The sequence below is a fragment of the Oncorhynchus mykiss genome, chromosome 16 (assembly GCF_057628025.1).
Source record: "Oncorhynchus mykiss isolate SJ-2025 chromosome 16, ASM5762802v1, whole genome shotgun sequence".
Lineage (NCBI taxonomy): Eukaryota > Metazoa > Chordata > Actinopteri > Salmoniformes > Salmonidae > Oncorhynchus > Oncorhynchus mykiss.
In genome coordinates, this window is record NC_143037.1 from 49756125 (window position 1) to 49775849 (window position 19725).

At 40.2% G+C, this 19725-nt stretch overlaps 1 protein-coding gene across 2 annotated transcripts; it reads left to right on the top strand.

The window, feature by feature from the left end:
- Positions 1–7185: 7185 nt before the first annotated feature.
- On the top strand, positions 7186–19106 carry LOC110492785 (testis-specific Y-encoded-like protein 2). Of its 2 annotated transcripts, none has more exons than XM_021567265.3 (7): positions 7186–8698; positions 8887–8964; positions 9066–9177; positions 14355–14509; positions 14808–14884; positions 16100–16269; positions 17018–19106. In XM_021567265.3, exons 1-7 carry the CDS (start codon positions 7811–7813, stop codon positions 17164–17166), a joined length of 1629 nt encoding a protein of 542 aa, XP_021422940.3. In that variant the 5' UTR covers positions 7186–7810; the 3' UTR covers positions 17167–19106. The 2 variants fall into 2 exon arrangements, with proteins under 2 accessions (XP_021422940.3, XP_090059202.1); XM_090203076.1 differs by having other exon boundaries at positions 7366–7594; positions 8879–8964.
- Positions 19107–19725: the final 619 nt, after the last annotated feature.

The window sequence follows — 19725 nt, forward strand, 5'->3', positions numbered from 1 at the left end:
CACCATCTCAGAATGGTAGGCTTAAATTATGTGGTGGAAAGGGACCAAATTATTAGGGTGAGACACATGGGCTACTAACAGCTTACTACACAACATACACTTAGTATTACTTTCTTAGCTACAGTATACATATCTCCCTGGCATATTACGTAATTTATGAAGCAGCATACAAGACATTCTTGAACATATCTTGTTGTGCTGTGCTCACTTGAACAGGAAGGTGGCACAGCAGTCCTTCGTGGGCAAATTTTGTCATCAAAGTCTGGCATTCTCAGCATCTTTGATGCTTTAAAGACAACTGGGAACTCAGAAAAAAGGTTGAATCATGACATCACTGATAATCAGGTCGGCGCTCTAGAAAGAGGCTGTCACACCCTGACCTTAGTTATATTTATTTTCTTTATTATTTTGGTTGGGTCAGGTGGTATGTGTGTTTTTGTCCTGTCTAGGGTTTTTTGTATATCTATGGGGTTTTGGTATGTCTAGGTAAATGTAGGTCTATGGTGGCCTGAATTGGTTCCAATCAGAGACATCTGTTTATCGTTGTCTCTGATTGGGGATCCTATTTAGGTTGCCATTTTCCAGGTTGGTTTTGTGGGTTATTGTCTATGTGTAGTTGCCTGTGTCAGTGGTTGGGTTATAGAGCGGCAGGGTTGTGGTGTAAGTTTAATGTTTCTTTCTTTTATTAAAGAGTATGTATTTGTATCACGCTGCACATTGGTCTCCTCCTTCCGACGAATGTGAGAGGCATGAGTTCCCGACTTGGAATTCCGAGTTGACCTTTCAAAACGTATTTTCCCAGTCGAAGCTTGTTTTTTTCCGAGTTCCCAGTTGTCTTGAACTCACTGACGTCTGAGATTTCACAGTTCCAAGTTTCCAGTTGTTTTGATCGCGCAGAAGTCATGCTGGATTGGAAGCATGGCCAATGTCGAATGTTTATCCTTTTTATCTTGGAAAAGAGACCCTTAAACCCAGACTTGGATCACACACCCACTCCACTGAATAGCATTCTGGTGATTGCTTTTCAATGTTCAGTTATCCACTGATTCCTTCCAAACCAGTCATTGTTGAATTTGTGATTTCCAACTTGGTGAGTAATGTTTTTGTCCAATGGCCGATGAGCACCAATACATTTTATAATTTCCCTTCATTATTTAACTTCATATGACAAGGATTGAATAGGATTTGCCAGTAGATTGACGACTTGATTCATGACTGCAAGCTTGCTAGCTAAGATTTTGAAAGTATGATGTTGACATGGTCAGTCCAATCAAAGCTACTCTAGAAGTAATGTGATTTGATGTGATTTTATCTGTGGCCAATGACCTTGACCTTCTTGGATGGGAACTTCTAATGTAAATCTATGGCAGCACCCAAGGGGCTTGAATTTTCGAGCTCTACCCATAGATTTTGCGGTGACTTAGTGTCCCCATGAGTGACATAACACTGCATGTCAGAGTAAAAACTAAGCTATTAGGTCGAAGGAAGTGTCTGCGGAGCTCCGAGACAGGATTGTGTCGAGGCACAGATCTGGGGAAGGGTACCAAAACATTTCTGCAGCATTGAAGGTTCCCAAGAACACAGTGGCCTCATCATTCTTAAATGGAAGTTGGTAGTAGGTGTCAGGCGCACCGGTTTGTGTCAATAACTGCAACACTGCTGTGTTTTTCACGCTCAACAGTTTCCCATGTGTCTCAAGAATGGTCCACCACCCAAAGCACACATCCAACTCCATCTTTCATTGAATCAGATGGCTTATTCATCATAAAACCATTTGATGCTGCAAATTATTTTTATGCTTATTTCATTGGCAAAGTGGGCAAATCTAGGCAGGAAATAACCACCATGAACAGTGAGCAATTGTATTCATGCATAAAAACTAATAATGAAGGAAAAGCAGTGCATGTTTGAATCTTGTAAAGTTAGTGGGAGAGGTGTAAACATTAATGTTATCATCAATAATGACAAACCTCCTGGCATTGGCAATTTAGATGGAAAGCTACTGAGGATAGGAGTGGCTATAGAGTCAGCTACCATCTGTCATATTTTTAATCTGAGCCTAGAGGAAAGTCTTTGTCCTCAGGTCTGGAGGGAAGCCAAAGTAATTATGCTACCCAAGAGTGGTAAAGCAGCCTTTACTGGTTCTAACAGCAGACCTAAAAGCATGCTGTCAGCATGCTTAGCAAACTGTTGGAGAAAAATGGTGTTTGACCAAATACAATGCTATTTCTCTGTAAACAAATTAACACTTTCAGCATACTTAGAGAAGGGCACTCAACATGTACTGCACTGACACAAATGACTGATGATTGGTTGAAAGAAATTGATAATATAATGATTGTGGGAGCTGTACTATTACATTTCAGTGCAGCCTTTAATATTATTGACCATAACCTGTTGTTGAAAAAACATGTCAAGTGTGGGGTTCCACCGGGCAGCTCTCTAGGCCCTCTCCTCTTTTCAATTTTTATTTTTACCAATGACCTGCCATTGGCATTAAACAAAGCATGTGTGTCCATGTATGCTGATGATTCAACCATATACGCATCAGCAACCACAGCTAATGAAGTCACTGAAACCCTTAACAAAGAGTTGCAGTCTGTTTTGGAATGGATGGCCAGTAATAATCTGGTCCTGAACATCTCTAAAACTAAGAGCATTGTATTTGGTACAAATTATTCCTTAAGTGCTAGACCTCAGCTGAATCTGGTGATGTATGGTGTGGCTGTTGAACAAGTTGAGGAGACTAAATTACTTGGCGTTACCTTAGATTGTAAATTGTCATGGTCAAAATGTATAGATTCAATGGTTGTAAAGATGAGATGTCTAGCTGTAATAAAGAGATGCTCTGCTTTTTTTAACACCACACTCCAAAAAGCAAGTTCTGCAGGCTCTAGTTTTGTCTAATCTTAATTATTGTCCAGTAGTGTGGTCCAGTGCTGCAAGGAAAGACCTAGTTAAGTTGCAGCTGGCCCAGAACAGAGTGGCAAGTCTTGCTCTTAATTGTGATCAGAGGGCTGATATAAATACTATGTATGCCAGTCTCTCTTGGCTAAGAGTCGAGTGCATTACTTATTTTTATAATAAACATGAATGTGTTAAATCCCAAATTGTTTACATGGTCAACTTACACACAGCTCTGACACACACACACTTATCCCACCAGACATGCCACCATGGGTCTTTTCACAGTCCCCAAATCCAGAACAAAGAAAGCGTACAGTATTATATAGAACCCTTATTGCATGGAACTTCCTTCCATCTCATATTGCTCAAATAAAAACACAACCTGGTTTCAAAAAGCAGATAAACAACTCCTTCGCAGCACAACGCATCTCCCCTATTTGACCTAGATAGTTTGTGTGTATGCATTGATATGTAGGCTGTGTGTGCCTTTAAAAAATGTTTTATGTAGTTCTGTCCTTGAGCTGTTGTCTATTGATGTTCTGTATTATGTCATGTTTCATGTTTTGTCTGGACTCCAGGAAGAGTAGCTGCTGCTTTTGCAACAGCTAATGGAGATCCTAATAAAATACCAATACATCCAGCCAACTTGACACTGTGGGAAGCATTGGAGTCAACATGGGCCAGCATCCCAGTGGAACGCATTCGGCACCTTGTAGAGTACATGCCCCGACGAATTGAGGCTGTTCTGAGGGAATACTCCGTGTATAATCGTCAGGTAAGAAATATGGATTAATGATTCCCCAATCAGGGGGGCAGAGAGCTGCAGTAAACCTGGATAAAGCATATCAGCCATGTCGGCCTCAGTGGATTTTTTTATTTTTTACATCAGTCTTATGCAAGGCATCTAGTAACACATCACAGGTAGTAAATTGTTCAAATGAAAACAAAGATTCACTAGAACTTGACCGGTTAACTGCAGAGTCAGCTAGAGGCTGTGAGTGGGAAGAGCAGTCGATTGACTGACCAGGTTCAATTATTTGAGTTTCTTCAAAATAAAAGGCTGGTTAAAAGCATTACTTTTCCCATACTTATCAGTAATGATGCCAGAGTCAGACAGACTTGCTTAGGCATGGTAAAGTTAGGAAAAATTTGTTTCATATTTTGGATATTCAGTTCTCTCTTATCAATAGCTATTGAACCAAGCATGCCACGACAATGAACATTCTATTTAATGAATCGGGGGATGTGTGTGAATTTTGTTTTATTCGGATTTCAATCTTTCAAAAACGTAATATTGGAATAGTGCATAGTGGAATCTGTGATACTGCTAAAGGACGAAGACTGGAAAAGAGAGAGGGAGAAACTTAGTGTGTCAGACACATACTCACAACCGTTCTTGTTCCCTTTCTCACTCACTCACATACAAGTATGTGCAACAGTCCAGTGTTTAAGGGGAGCTCACCCGGTCTATTTTGGCCACTTTGTGCCTCCGTCTGTGGCGTTTGTGTCTGCGCATTAGCTGAGAAGAAGAGCTCTGCTCTGGGGAGCTGCTGAGTCTGAGACACAATACAATGTAATCTTTAATGGTCCATTATACTGAGACAATGGAAATTTGGTGACTTTTGCTGACACAGTACCCAGCCCAACATACACAAATAATCGAAGATATTGGCCACGTTCGAGAGGATCAAAGCCACAATGTATCAAGGGGAAATTGTGACTCACTGATCTACAAACAATAATGAGTGAAATGTGATATGATGAAAGATGATTTGTAGATCAGAGAGTCGGCAGTCGCCTGCAGTCCTTTTGATGCTCTCGAACACATGGATTGGGTTCGAGAGCATCAAACAACATTTTATAGTCATCCAATGTCTGCCATGTTTTTGGATGACATGATGATGTCACTACTGCTTGGTTTACACTAGTTGCCACAGCCACCAAGTCATAATTGTGGTTAAACCCCGCCTATTCCTCTTCTTAAAATCTGATTTTTAAACCTTGACTCTAATCTTTACCACACTGCTAACCTTAAATTAAGACCAAAAAGATGTTTGTTTTCATACATTTTTACTATACTGCCAGGGTCTGCCTGTGGTTACTAGTGACAATTAGACCCCAGGTAACTAGACCCAGAGTCGCGCAGTAGTTTAAGGCAGTGCTAGAGGCTTCACTACTGACCCGGGTTCGATCCTGGGCTGTATCACCACCTGGCCGTGATCGGGAATCCCATTGGGCGGAGCACAATTGGCCCAGCGTCGTCCAGGTTAGGGGAGGGTTTGGCCGGGGGGGCTTTACAAGTAGGCTGTCATTGTTTATAAGAATGTGTTCTTAAATGACTTGCCTAGTTAAATAAAGGTTAAAATAAAAACAACCTTGCTGCTCCCTAGTTGCCACAAATAAATAAATGCTGCCTATTTCTACAATTTCTCAATTAGATTTTAAATATAACCTTAATCCTATCCTTAACCACACTGCTAAATTAAGACCAAGAAGCTAGTTTATCTTTTCATAAATGTTTATAATATTGCCACTTTGACTTTACGGCTGTAGTAACTCGTTGAAACCTTGCTCCCTGTGCGCACTGAGTGCTAGTGCGCATGTGATGTTGGTCCATAGAAGGGCCATGAATTGTCATATGCTAACGTGAGTAGATTACCTTGAAAACAACAGTAGAATATCGCAGTCCAGTTTTTGCATTACACCTCAACATATAAGGAAGTTGCATTATATATTCAAAATGCATATTTAGCAAAGTACATAACCAAGCCCACGAGTTTAACCTTTCTGATCTCCCCATCCCGGATCCGGGTTCGTGAATACAGACTCAAGCTCATTACCATAACGCAACGTTAACTATTCATGAAAATCGCAAATGAAATGAAATAAATATGCCATCTCTCAAGCTTAGCCTTTTGTTAACAACACTGTCATCTCAGATTTTCAAAATATGCTTCTCAACCATTGCAAAACAAGCATTTGTGTAACAGTATTGATGGCTAACGTAGCATTTAGCATTAACATTCAGCTGGCAACATTTACACAAAAAAACAGAAAAGCATTCAAAAAAATCATTTACCTTTGAAGAACTTCAGATGTTTTCAATGAGGAGACTCTCAGATAGCAAATGTTCAGTTTTTCCTGAAAGATTATTTGTTTAGGACAAATCGCTCCGTTTTCTGCGTCACGTTTAGCTATGAAAAAACCCCTGTATCCAGGATTGTGTAAATCTATCAGCAAGCTCATTAGCATAACACAACGTTAACTATTTATGAAAATCGCAAATGAAATGAAATAAATATGCCATCTCTCAAGCTTAGCCTTTTGTAAACAACACTGTCATCTCAGATTTTCAAAATATGCTTCTCAACCATAGGAAAACAATCATTTGTGTAAAAGTAGCTAGCTAGAGTTAGCATTTCGCGTTAGCATTTAGCGTTAGCATTAGCGTTAGCATCCAGCACGCAACATTAACAAAAACATAAAAGCCTTCAAATAAAATCATTTACCTTTGAAGAACTTCTGATGTTTTCAATGAGGATACTCTCAGTTAGATAGCAGATGCTCAGTTTTTCCAAAAAGATTCCTTGTGTATTAGAAATAGCTCCGTTTTATACATCACATTTGGCTACCAAAAAAAATCCATAAATTCAGTCCTCAAAACGCAAACTTTTTTCCAAATTAACTCCATAATATCGACTGAAAACATGGCAAACGTTTTTTAGAATCAAGCCTCAAGGTGTTTTTCACATATCTCTTCATTGATACATCGTTCTTGGATACATGCTTTCTCTCCTGAATCCCAGGAGAAAATGACCGCACCTGAAGATTACGCACAAATTTAGACAAAGGACACCGGGCGGACCTCTGGAAAATGTAGTCTCTTATGGCCAATCTTCCAATGATATGCCTACAAATACGTCACAATGCTGCTAAGACCTTGGGCGAACGACAGAAAGTGTAGGCTCGTTCCTTGCGCAATCACAGCCATATAAGGAGAGAATGGAAAACAGAGCTTCAGAAATTCTGCTAATTCCTGGGTGATGCATCATCTTGGTTTCGCCTGTAGAATGAGTTCTGGGGCACTTACAGACAAAATCTTTGCAGATTCTGAAACTTCAGAGTGTTTTCTTTCCAAAACTGTCAAGAATATGCATAGTCGAGCATCTTTTCGTGACAAAATATCGCGCTTAAAACGGGAACGTTTTTTATCCAAAAATGAAATAGCGCCCCTAGAGCTCTAACTGGTTAAGAAGAAAAAAATGTATAAAAAAAAGCGGACTCGGGTGTCCGTGCTATCTAGCATTCTTGGGACTAGTTGAAATGTAAAATGGTTAAGGGTTATGATATGGATATCCCAAGGATCCCGAATAGCACTGGTCTTATTATACCTCAGTGGGCTTCAAACGCTTAAACATTACCCCCGCTGTATCATTGGTGGAAAGCATTCGGCGCGGCGACCTCTAACCAATCAGCGAATTGTTTTCCTGTCCCGGAATGTAATAAATATCGCGGACGAAGAAATAGTGAGGGAAAGGACAAATAAGTAATTTCAGGACTGTGTGATTTATAAACCAATACATTATTCAATATAACGTTAATACTTTATTATGCACAACTATTGCTAAATTGATATCTAGCTTTTAAGAGAATGGGGCCGTGTTGTGATACGAAGGACACACGTAAGGTAAGCTAGCTCGCTTTAGGCCTCTAGCTAAATTTACGCGGAAAAGGAGGGCAAGTAGCTAGCCAAACTAGCTTGCTAACTGTTTATAGGAAATACTAGCTAGTAATTTGTGCAACGAACAAGTTAGCCAGTTACATCTAAGCAAGCAATTCCGCTACCCCCTAACTCATTTGTGGTGTATTGCTTTAGCTAGTAAGCTAGGGTTAATTGGCAAAAATGAGCGAAAAAAAGAGCTGCAGCAAAAAGTCTGCAGTCTCCGCACTGAAGAAACGATGTCCGTCCCCTGAACAGGCTGGTGAGGCCCCGCTTCCTAGTAAGTTAGCCAGAGTGGGCGACGACGTGTCCAGTGAATTAACATCGTATTCTCATGGAAACAAAAATAGGGAAGATGGCGATAAAGTATCAGCAAAGGAAGAGAAGAATGGAAATGACGAGCGTGGACTAGACGCTGATGCACAGGTCAGCGCCGCCGAGAGTGCACCAGTCTCTCGCGATCCAAAGAAAGTAGACACAGAGGAAAGTGCTGGAGATTGCCGACCCTCAACTTCAATGGGCCAGTCTGATTCGGCCGCAATAGCAGCCGCCAAGGCACTCGCTAGTTCCACAAAAGCAACAACAGATGAGGCGAAACAAACCTCCTGCTCCTCCAAAAAAGTTGTACATCATGAGAGACTGGGACACAAAGTTAAGCGTGGTGACCATGAGTCCTCAAACAAACGGGCAAAACCTGAAAGGGGTCTTCACACGCAGGCAGCAGCGGCAGACAGCTCTACCTCACTGTGTGGAGTTGACAGGGAGGATGCTGAGGACATGCCCGACAAGGACGACGACCCAATACCTGGATCATCCTCCACACCGAGTTCCTCATTCCCATCAGATAATGACGATGACGGGGAGTGCGCCATAGTATCAGTGAAGATGGCCCCAGAGATCCGACAATCATTGTCCCTTCTAGCACAGGTACAGATGAGGCTGGATACTCTGGAGAAGAAAGGTGCGTGGCTCCACCAGCGGTTAGAGCTGAAGATGAGCTGCCAGCGCCGTCCACACCTGGACCAGCGCAGCTCAATCACACAAGCCATCCCCGACTTCTGGATCACGGCAGTATCCTTTTGAATACTCCTACAAACGCACACAGTGACACACACACACACACACACTTTTCCAGATGGCAACAAATTACTTCATGATCCCAATTCATGTGCCTGTGAATTATGTGCATAGACACTGTATATGTTGGTGAGTGTGTAGGTATGTCACATTTATTTTTCTCTTGACTCAAAGCTCAACAGTTGTTGAACCACCCTCATCTCTCTGCTCACATCGACGAAACCGATGAAGACGCTCTCAGTTACATGACCAACCTTGAAGTAATTAAATATTCCCAGTGAAAATGTAATGAATCTTTATATTCTTCAGAATAAATAACCTATTGCTCCCCTGAATTTAAAATGTCTTGTCTCCTACGTAGATTGAATCCTTCAAAAACAACAAGCTTGGCTACAGAATTGGGTTCCACTTCAGGCAGAACCCTTACTTCCAAAACGTCATCATAGTGAAGGAGCTCCACCTTGGAATGGGAGGTGAGTGACAGATCCAGTTCATATCTATCTTGCTTGTCCTCTCTTACGTAAACGGACCCGGCTGGTGCACAACAATTGAATATAAGGGCAAATTAAGTCACCATCTCTAAACAATAGACTTTAGGATGCAACATTTAGACATTGGACAGGTTAACACGGGAACAGGACTACCTTGGGATTCTGGCAGGAATGGGGGTCAAGTTTGGGACAGGACCGAGCAGGATCAATAGTCCACAGGGACTGGCAGTGCAGGAATTATTTACAGTTGAGGAACAAACAGTTATTTTTGTGTTGTAAGCAGTTTTAGGATGACATCGTTTTGAGTTTTTTTTCCCCTCTACCCCTCCTCACTATAGTAACACATGTTCTTCAGTCCTCAATCACTTTTTAAAATGTACAATTTTGGTATTTGTGACCGACTGGCTCGATTTGGTCTTGTGTAGCAAAATTTGAAATTGTATTTTTTACATTGGATAAAAGTAGAGACTCAGAGCTAGAAAATGGTATCATACACTACAGTTGAGGAACAATGGGAAAGTAATTCTGCTTTGAAAGTTGATAAACCTCACTTTTGAGAAAATGGCCTTTGAATGTTTTGGTACACCTACTGGAGAGCTCTTTGTCTACAACCATTCAGCATTGTTCACACACTCTTAAGCTTTAGCCACACCCATCTCTTTAAGGGTTGAGCCGTGCTTTGTGTACTAACAGCAGTCAAGCACCCAACCTAACTGGTTAACTTTGGCTAGCTTGCTAGCTACTTCCAGACACAAATGCAAGAACAGCTCACTCTGACCATTTTACTCGCCCTTGCGGGGCTGGATATGCTGTGTTTGTTATCCAGAGCGTTGGTGACTGCAACAAGCTTCTGGCATCAAAATACTTTTTTCTTTTTTTCAACGTTTACTGACACCGGCCATTTAAAAGGGTGTTGAGCGTTTGTAAATTTGTCCGTTATTCTGCGCTCTGGCACACTCCGATGAGTGCTTGAAATCGGAGTAGATAGCCAGAGTGAATTTACCAGCTACGTCTATCAACGGCTGTCACGGTGACATGAACATTCTATTGAAGGACCAAAAAAAGCAGTAACCGATTAATCAGACCATTTTTATATATGTATTTGTAATAAGGACAATTACAACACTGAATGAACACTTTTTTTTTTATTATAACTTAATATAATATATAAATGAAGTCCATTTAGTCTCAAATAAATAATGAAACATGTTCAATTTGGTTTAAATAATGCAAGAACACAGAAGTTGGAGAAGTAAAAGTGTAATATGTGCCATGTAATAAAGCTATCGTTTAAGTTCCTTGCTCAGAACATGAGACCATATGACAGCTGGTGGTTCAAGATTCCCAGTTCTTCAATATTCCCAGTTGAGAAGTTTTAGGTTGTGGTTATTATAGGAATTATGATGCGTCGACTATTTCTCTCTACTATTTGTATTTCATAAACACAGCAATACAAGCTTTTGCTTATTAATATGGTCAAATCCCGAAACTATCATTTCGAAAACAAAATGTTTATTCTTTCAGTGAAATATGGAACCGTTCCATATTTTATCAAACGGGTGGCAACCCTAAGTCTAAATATTGCTGTTACATTGCACAACCTTCAATATTATGTCATAATTACGTAAAATTCTGGCAAATTAGTTCATCGGGCCAGGCGGCCCAAACTGTTGCATCTACCCTGACTCTGCTTGCACTGAATGCAAGAGAAGTGACACAATTTCCCTAGTTAATATTTCCTGCTAACATTCATTTCTTTTAACTAAATATGCAGATAAAAAAATATGTACTTCTGTGTATTGATTTTAAGAAGGGCATTGATGTTTATGGCTAGGTACATTTGTGCTTTTCTCGATGATGAATTAATTATATGCAACGCAGGACAAGCTAGTTAACCTAATAATATCATCAACCATGTGTATTTTTTTTAATGAAGTTTAATGCTAGCAACTTACCTTGGCTCCTTGCAGCCACAAGGTCCTTTTGATGCTGCACTCGCGTAACAGGTGGTCAGCCTGCCACGCAGTTTCCTCGTGGATTGTAATGTAATCGGCCATAATCGGCGTCCAAAAAGCAGATTACCGATTGTTATGAACACTTGATATCGGCCCTAATTAAATCGGTCGACCTCTAGTTACTACCCAGCATGAATCTGCAGGTAGCTAACCAACCAGGTTAAATGTTAGCTGGCTAACATTAGACTATAACTAGCAAAGCAAAGGCTCTGAGATACAAATAATATTACTACACAGATCATACACGTAATGTGTATACGTGTATATCATACACGTAACGTGTAGCTAACTATACACTAACTTGAAATGAAAATGACTTTGACAAAATTAGGAATGTGTAATATCTGAAAATGTAGCTAGCTAGACTATCTTTGACGGATTCTTCTCCCGCTCTCTTGCGGATGCCATGGTTATCCTTAGTTTGTAATCCGGAGACAACTGTGTTCTCCATCTCCTTAGCTATCATACTCTAATTCCACTGATTTCAAAACTTGGTCCTCCAGAAAGTGGAGAGAAACTCTAATGCAGTTCTACTATGCGATATCTTAAAAAAAATAAAAATAAAGAAGCTGTGTTAGACAGGATTACCTACACGTAAGTTTAATGCTAGCTAGCAAAGGTAAAAAATCTGTCCTTCTGCCCCTGAACAAGGCAGTTAACCCACTGTTCCTAGGCAGTCATTGAAAATAAGAATTTGTTCTTAACTGACTTGCCTAGTTAAATTAAAAAAAACATACTGACCAGCTCAAATAGACAAAAGTGCGCTACATGGCAGACCAATCCGAACTCCTCTCTCGGCATGTCCAGCCAATCATGGCTAGCGGCAAGGTTACTGTCTTTCTGTGGCTAAATCAACTAGGCTCGTAATTAAAATATATATTTGTATTTACACATGGCATACAAATGTAAGGCACATGAAAGTTCACATGTTCCAGAAGGCATTTCTGCCTTTTGATAAATAAATCAAAATGTACGTTCAAATGGCTCTCCTGTGAAGTATAGACTCGTGACATATGCCTAATATACTGAAACGAGAACCAATAGTGATGCAGTCACTTTCCTCAACTTTGAGCCAGGCGAGACTGGTATGCATGTTACTGACACTTTCCCTCCATGTACATCTAAGTGCAATATGTGCTGCATTGTACTGGACCAACTGACATTCATCGATGTCTTTTGCCGCACATTTCCTTTGAATTACACAGCTGGGCAGTAGTCCAGGTTTGACGAAACTAGGGCCCGTACGACCTGTCTGGTCGACTAGAATGTCAAGAAGGCAGAGCGACGCCCTATCATGGACAGACCTCTTCCCATTTTAGCAACCATTTGAATCTATATGTTTTGACCATGACAGCTTGCTATCTAGGGTTACACCCAGTAGTTTAGTCTCCTCAACTTGCTCAATAGCCACATTATTCAATAATAGATCTAAACGAGGTTGAGTGAGGGATTTGTCCCAAAAATGATGCTATAAATTTGAGATATTTAGCACCAGCCTATTGCTAGTTACCCATTCTAAAATTGACTGGAGCTCTATGTTAAGTGTCTATTTAATTTACTGTTGCTGCCAACGTGTTTTCGGTAAGTCATCAGCGTACATAGGCACACAGGCTTTATTCAAGGTCAGTGGAAGGTCATTTGTTAAAACAGAAAACAATAATGGCCCTAGACCAGTGGTGGAAAAAGTATCACATTTTCATACTTGAGTAGAAGTAAAGATGCCTTTTTAAAAGAAAATAACTCCAGTAAAAGTGAGTTACGAAGTAAAATACTACTTCAGTAAAAGTCTAAAAGTATTTGGTTTTAAATGTACTTAAGTATCAAAAGAAAGTATATATCATTTAAAGTATCTTATATTATGCAAACCAGACACAATTTTCTTGTTTTTAAAATGTATAGATAGTCAGGGGCACAGTTCAATATTCAGACATAAAATACAAACAAAGCATGTGTGTTTAGTGAGTCTGCCAGATCAGCGGCAGTAGGGATGACCAGGGATGTTCTCTTCATAAGTGTGTGAATTAGACCATTTTTCTGTCCTGCTAAGCATTCAAAGTGTAACGAGTACTTTTGGGTGTCGGGGGAAATGTTGAGCGTAAAACGTATATCATTTTCTTTATGAATGTAGTAAAGTAAAAGTTGTCAAACATATATATATATAAATAGTAAAGTATAGATTCCCCAAAAAACAACTTAAGTAGTACTTTAAAGTGTTTTTACTTTAGTACTTTACACCACTGCCCTAGCCGGCTGCAGTGCGGTACACCACACTCCTGAATTTGCATGAGAGAGGCTTCCATTAACAATAACCCTCTGTTCTATTCGAGGGGTAACTCTCAAACCATAGTAAGGCAGAGGATGCAAATCCATAACACCGACATTTCTTCAGCAATGGTTTATGATCAATGACATCAAAAGCTGCATGGAGTCTAACAAAACAGCTTCAATCTTCTTACTATCAATTTCTTTCAGCCAATAATCAGTCATTTGTGTCAGTCCCGAGCATGTAGTGCCCTTCGCCAAAAGCGTGCTGAAAGTCTCTTAATTTGTTTTCTGTAAAATAACTTTATTTGATCAAACACCATTTCTCCCCCACCCCCCCCAAAAAGTTTGATTGGTCGGCTGTTTGAACCATTAAAGGGCGCTCTGCTATTTTTGCGTAGTGAAATGATCTTTGCCTTGTTCGGCACACACCGTCTTCTAGGCTGAAATTGAAGATGTCAGTATTCACAATGTATTCTGCTACCAACCTCAGCAATTGACCATCCAGGTTGTCGGTACCAAGTGGTTTGTCCTTATTTATAGATTGCAAAAAAAAAATGAATCCGCTGGGCAAGCAATGGAAAGTAGCTACCAGCGAGCGAACAGCTCTCGTGTCTTGTGAGGGGCCATTGCTATGAAAACACACTCAGCAGGGAGTGACAGACGAGTTATTTCTGCATGTTAAAAGGAGCACGGGACTGGAGTAATTTTATATGGGGACAGGAAAGTTGTCGAGGTCATGGAACTGTTGTGGGACACCGACAGTATGGGGAAAATATTGACAGGACAAGACTCCCATGTCAACGCAGGTGTAATCTGGGTTTAGGTGTAAATGAGGCCAATAATGACAATATCCTTCCCCTGTTTCATGTCCTTTTACAGGAACTCCAGTGTCTTTCTCCGACCCCATCCTGTGGTACCGCGGGCAGAATCTGACGCTCCACAGTGAACCCAGGAGATCGGGTCGTGGCATCTACCAGACCTTCTTCAGCTGGTTCAGCGACCACACCAGCCCTGGCCGGGACGATATAGCACAGGTAACAGCATGCTCACTGCTTGGCACAGGTTGTGAGCTGGTGCACAGTCTGACATGCATGAAGTAATCCAGCAAACACATTCAACATTTTAGTCAGCAGATTTTTCACCTAGTCGGCTCAGTGAATCCAACCAGCGAACTTTCGGTTACTGGCCCAACGCTCTTAGCCGCTAGGCTATTTGCCACCCATTGCACAGTTCCACTGGTGACCACACGACTGCCATTATTTTAGGCTCTGACACTCAATGTTACTCCACTATTCCAACACACTGTTCTGTTTGTTCCGTGTCAATCTATAGATACTGAAGGATGACCTTTTCAGAAACCCTCTGAGATACTACCTGACTCCACTGTGGGTACTCAGGCAGAATGGCAGGTAAGCTTCCCAACAACTCCTCTTCTTGTGGAACTAAGTTCAATAAGGACTGTTCCATCTCCATGATACTATTACCATGCTATTACCACTTTAATATGTGCCGTAATGTCGCCTAAAATGATACCAAACACTTTTATTAGAAAGCATTTTGTGTATAAACAAAAACAGGACATGTCAGGTCTAATGATTGTCCTAACTATCACAACTAGGGATGCAAATTTCAGTCAATTTTGCTGCCGACTAACCGATCCCCATTATCTGGTCAACAAACTGTTACATTTTTTCCAAACAGTAAAATTACTGACCAACATAAAATACTATGCATGCATACCACTAGGCTAGATGCATAGAAGGAATAGGCATTTTTCATTAAGAGCTTAATGGAAACAGGCAAAATAGCAAACCTATCATCTTCGTCAAAAGGCCTATTATTGAACATGCACTTCCTGTAATGAAGCAGCTAATAAAACACAATTTTCAAACTTTCACTAGAATGTAAGTCGCAGTAAAACACAGTTCTTAACAGCACACCTGATGTGAGCGGTTCCATATGACAGAGATCAACATCTCTGTTAGAAACATGGAAAGAGGGAATCCAATAGCAACAACTATGATGGGTTGCTAATATGACTGGGATGGTGCCTTTGGCTTCTGGACAACGAAAGAAAGTTGACATGAAAACCAATAGAACAGGAGAGAAATGCTGGTTAATGGCATGAGGAAATCTTAATAAAAGAATTGCCTCCATGTTTCTATGGATGGATTTTGGCAAGGCTTCTTTGAAGCAAATTAAGACATGCCTCATTATTTGAAGTAAAGTAATATTTTCAGGTTTCAAACAATTATACTGCATCAAGCTCATATTGCAAAGTGGTGGGTGATGCGCTGATAGGCTGCCTACCGTTTACTTTATATGTGGCCTAGTGGTTAGAGCGTTGGACTAGTAACCGGAAGGTTGCAAGTTCAAACCCCCGAAATAAAGGTAAAATAAAATATGCACTCGAATGGCGAATGAGAGGCAAACTTGATGAGATTGAGAAATAAAAGTGGCTATTTTTAATCGTGGTGATCAAAACCGTTTAACAGGCGAATGCTTTTAGAATTGTTATTTGTTGTGCAATGACTGGGCTGACAAAAGCACTTCACTCCAGTACCAGCTTTTTGTAGAGCTACTCTCGCGCTGTTAACATCCCTGACCACATCTGGTTCCAACAGCACCAGTGGGCCCAAGCCAGCTGACAACAGCAACAGGGATGATTGTGTGGTGATCTCTGACTCGGATGATGACGAAGACCAGGCTGAAGAGCAGGCTAATCCTGGACGAGGTCATAGCAGGGAAAAGGAGGATGAAGATGAGGACGAGGTGCATGGGGGTCAAGATGCAGGTTAGAGAAGACTAATGGACCTCATTCTAGTGCTTTAGGGCCACACTGTCTGCTGGTTTACCTCTACCTCCTGAGAAATGTGTATAAGTGTATAGCAAGATGTCCCTGTAAGAGTAAGCAGGTGAAACTGAATAGACAGCGGATATGTCCTGAGAATCAGATGAAAAAGCCCACAGGAGGATGGTGACGGAGAGGTGGTGAGACGGTAAGACATTTTCCACAAACGGAAATGTTATACGAGAACCACATAGCATGTGGAAGTTTGTTGGCTCTGCTGGTCAGCTTTGCAGCTCAGTTCAGAACATGAAGTCATTGTTTGGATGAAAGTCTATTTATTTCAACGGTTCAGGAAGTCTGATTTTTACATGCAAACTCAGCAGCTTATTCACACTGATCTGCCAAATCCAGTAGACCCAAAGACTGTTCGTACATTTAAATAAGGGGTATTTGTACAGTCATTGGAAGTAATTTTTTTAATGTTTACTGTGTTAAGGTGTGCTTTGTTTATACATTTTGGTTACCTGATACTTCAATCCACCACTTACTGTTTTTACCATTCTCACACATTTTATTGCCGGGGGAACTAAAATCAACAGTTTTGACCAATTGTACCACATAATTATATTCCTACTCCTTCTCAATATTCACCATAATCCATTGTTAAATCCCTGTTTATATCCCGTGCCAATCACTCCATTTGCTCAGTGGGAAACCCATTATAAAAGGTCTGATCATCTCCATTCTCCAGTGTCTGATGACAGCGGCCAGGAGGCCAGAGAGGATGAGGACTCATACGGAGAGAAGGATGAAGAGGTGGATGAATCACGAGGTCGCGAGGTTCGAGACCAAGATGACGAGGAGGATATTGAGGTGGACGAAGAAGCGGACGAGTGCTAAGATTGTTCATTTTTCCCAGTTTCCTTTTTTCTTATTATGCACAAAATCTAAATTATTAATACATTCTAAGTTCCTCATTGCCTTTTTAAAATTAGGGCAAATTAAAAAAGCAGAGACACAATGTTTTGACCTCCTGGTCAGTCCACCTTTTGAGTACTTTAACTTGGTGAAAAAAATACCTTGTTTCACCTTTAACATTCTGTCATAAAGAGCACATGTTAAAAAACATGTTTTCCCATTTCAAGACTATAGCAGGTGCCTGTTAAGTGACAAGTAAAGTAACAGGGTTGACGATGTTCTTAAATTAGCCATAAAATCCCTCTTAACAGGGAAAATGGAAGCATGTCCTGTGCAACAGGGAGGGGCAATTTGAATGTGAGCTTCACCTCAGAAAATGAAATTGCTAAAACATTTTCTAGAGTGTCAACCCTGTTACCCATAGATAGACATGTTATTCTCAACCCGTATAGTTTTCCACCACAAAACTCTAGAAAATTGCCAAAAAGAGTCGAACCAGCTCACCTGCATTTGTGCACAATTTCTACTTAAAATATCAAAGGGCTGCAAAGGGCACTCATTTCGTCGAATGTTTTGATTTCTGTTTAAAATTTAGATCCCAGTAATAAAGAATCGAAGGAGCCATGCCTATCTATCTTAATTCTGTAACATAAAAGGTATTCGTTCTTGAGTCATTCACTCTAGTTGATAGGGCTACTCAGCACAAAATGGAAAGAAAATCATATTAAATGAGATTTGAGACTGCGAAAATTTGAGAGCATCTCTTGTTGCAAGTAATTCTATAAAACAATCCTAGATATTTTACTGACCGGTATCAGTGATCATGTCTTGAACTTTTCCTATTGTAAATCTGATCTTTGTCGAAGTAAATAGGTGATTTTATTTTTTTGTTGGTGGGTTGTAATAATTTACAAAACATTGTCTCGGATGCACTTCATACTGAACCAAATCTTGTTCTCAGGGATGACCTAGTCGTGGGTGTTTTCATGAAAGGAAACTGATTTATTTTAGGGACCGTATAAGGTTTTCTTACACACCTGGCATTGTTTGGGTGTATCTGTGTAAAAATAAGTTTATTCTACAGTAGTTTGTTAGTTTAAGGTAAATATAGGTAATGTGTCACCAGTGTTTTGCCTTTTCTGTCATAAACTTAGTGTGTAGCTCTACACCCATATTCCCATATTTTCTAGTCAGTGTATTCATTTAAGTCATTTTAAAGTTGGAATCCTGCATGGCGACACAGCCACGTCCGTTTGCGATATTGCAACAAAGAAGTTACTGCAAATAACACTTTTCCCCCTCTGATGTCATTGCAAAGCGCGATTGAAGAGCACAATATGTACTGCAATGCTTTACTGCTCCTCAGCCAGTGGCGCTGTTTCCCGCTACTCTGGATTCCGTCTTTAAATATATTTTAACAAATTGATTGAGATGTGTGAAGTCCAACATTTTGACATGAATTGTAATATTTTGAGCTTGTTGCATTGTTTTTATCTTTTAGAAACTGGCATCATCACAAGTTGTTTTTGCAATAAGTAAAGTTAAGTCACGATGATGTTTGAATGGTGTGCTGTCCAGAGAGAATATTTGCATTGATGAGTGGTCTGACGAAGTAGTATAACTGTAGCCACGGGTTGCTCTTAAACTACTGTAACAATACTAGTGCTTTTATGTTATTTCTTTTCCACACAGACGGATGGCATTGGCATATTTAGAGTTAACCTTTTGTGCAGAGTTCAGATCTGTTAAGCTTAAATCGTTATCTGTAACCATCTGGAATTTGAAATATAGTGTACAATAACAGAAAGTTATATTTTGTGTGCTGAATTTTATAGTATGCTGTAGTTTTGAAGAAAATGTTTGTTAGTTTTTTAAGATGTCCACATTTTTGAATCAGACTTAATTAAATAGCAAGTTATTTATTTTTGCTTACTGTTTTTAATTGTTTAAATGTTGATATTAGAAATTGTTAGGGTGACACAATCAGCCTGTACTAGCCATACTTAACTGGTAGACTGTGATCTGGGCCCAGAACGGGGTCAATATGGGTCCCAACTTTTTAGGAACTCAGTCCAGTTCCACTTACTGCTGTTGAGTTATTATAGAATGCACACGGTGCAATTTCAGAATTTGGTATTGAAATGGCAGTTTTCCTCTGTCATTCACTGATAGACCTTTAGAGAGCTATTTATGTGTCTGAAAATTCCAGTTTATTATGGTGCTGATTCCAGTCTGGTAGGTAAGTTAGGTTGTAGTTATCATGGCCAGGTATTGTGCCCAGGGGCCTCGACCCTCCCCCCAATTTGATTTTGTTGATGGCAAATGGCAATGTGTAGAATTGCAGGAATTTAGCTAAAAATTGTAATTTTTATATCTACCAACAAGTGGGGTTTGAACAGTTTGGGTTAAATAGGTTGCTCGGTGGGGGTTACTATGATAAATTACAATATTCCTCTGGACCTTTGCCACCTAGGAACTTTGTGACCAGACCTCAAATAGTTGACTACCTATGAAAGTTGTTTGGGAAATGCCATGTTCTGG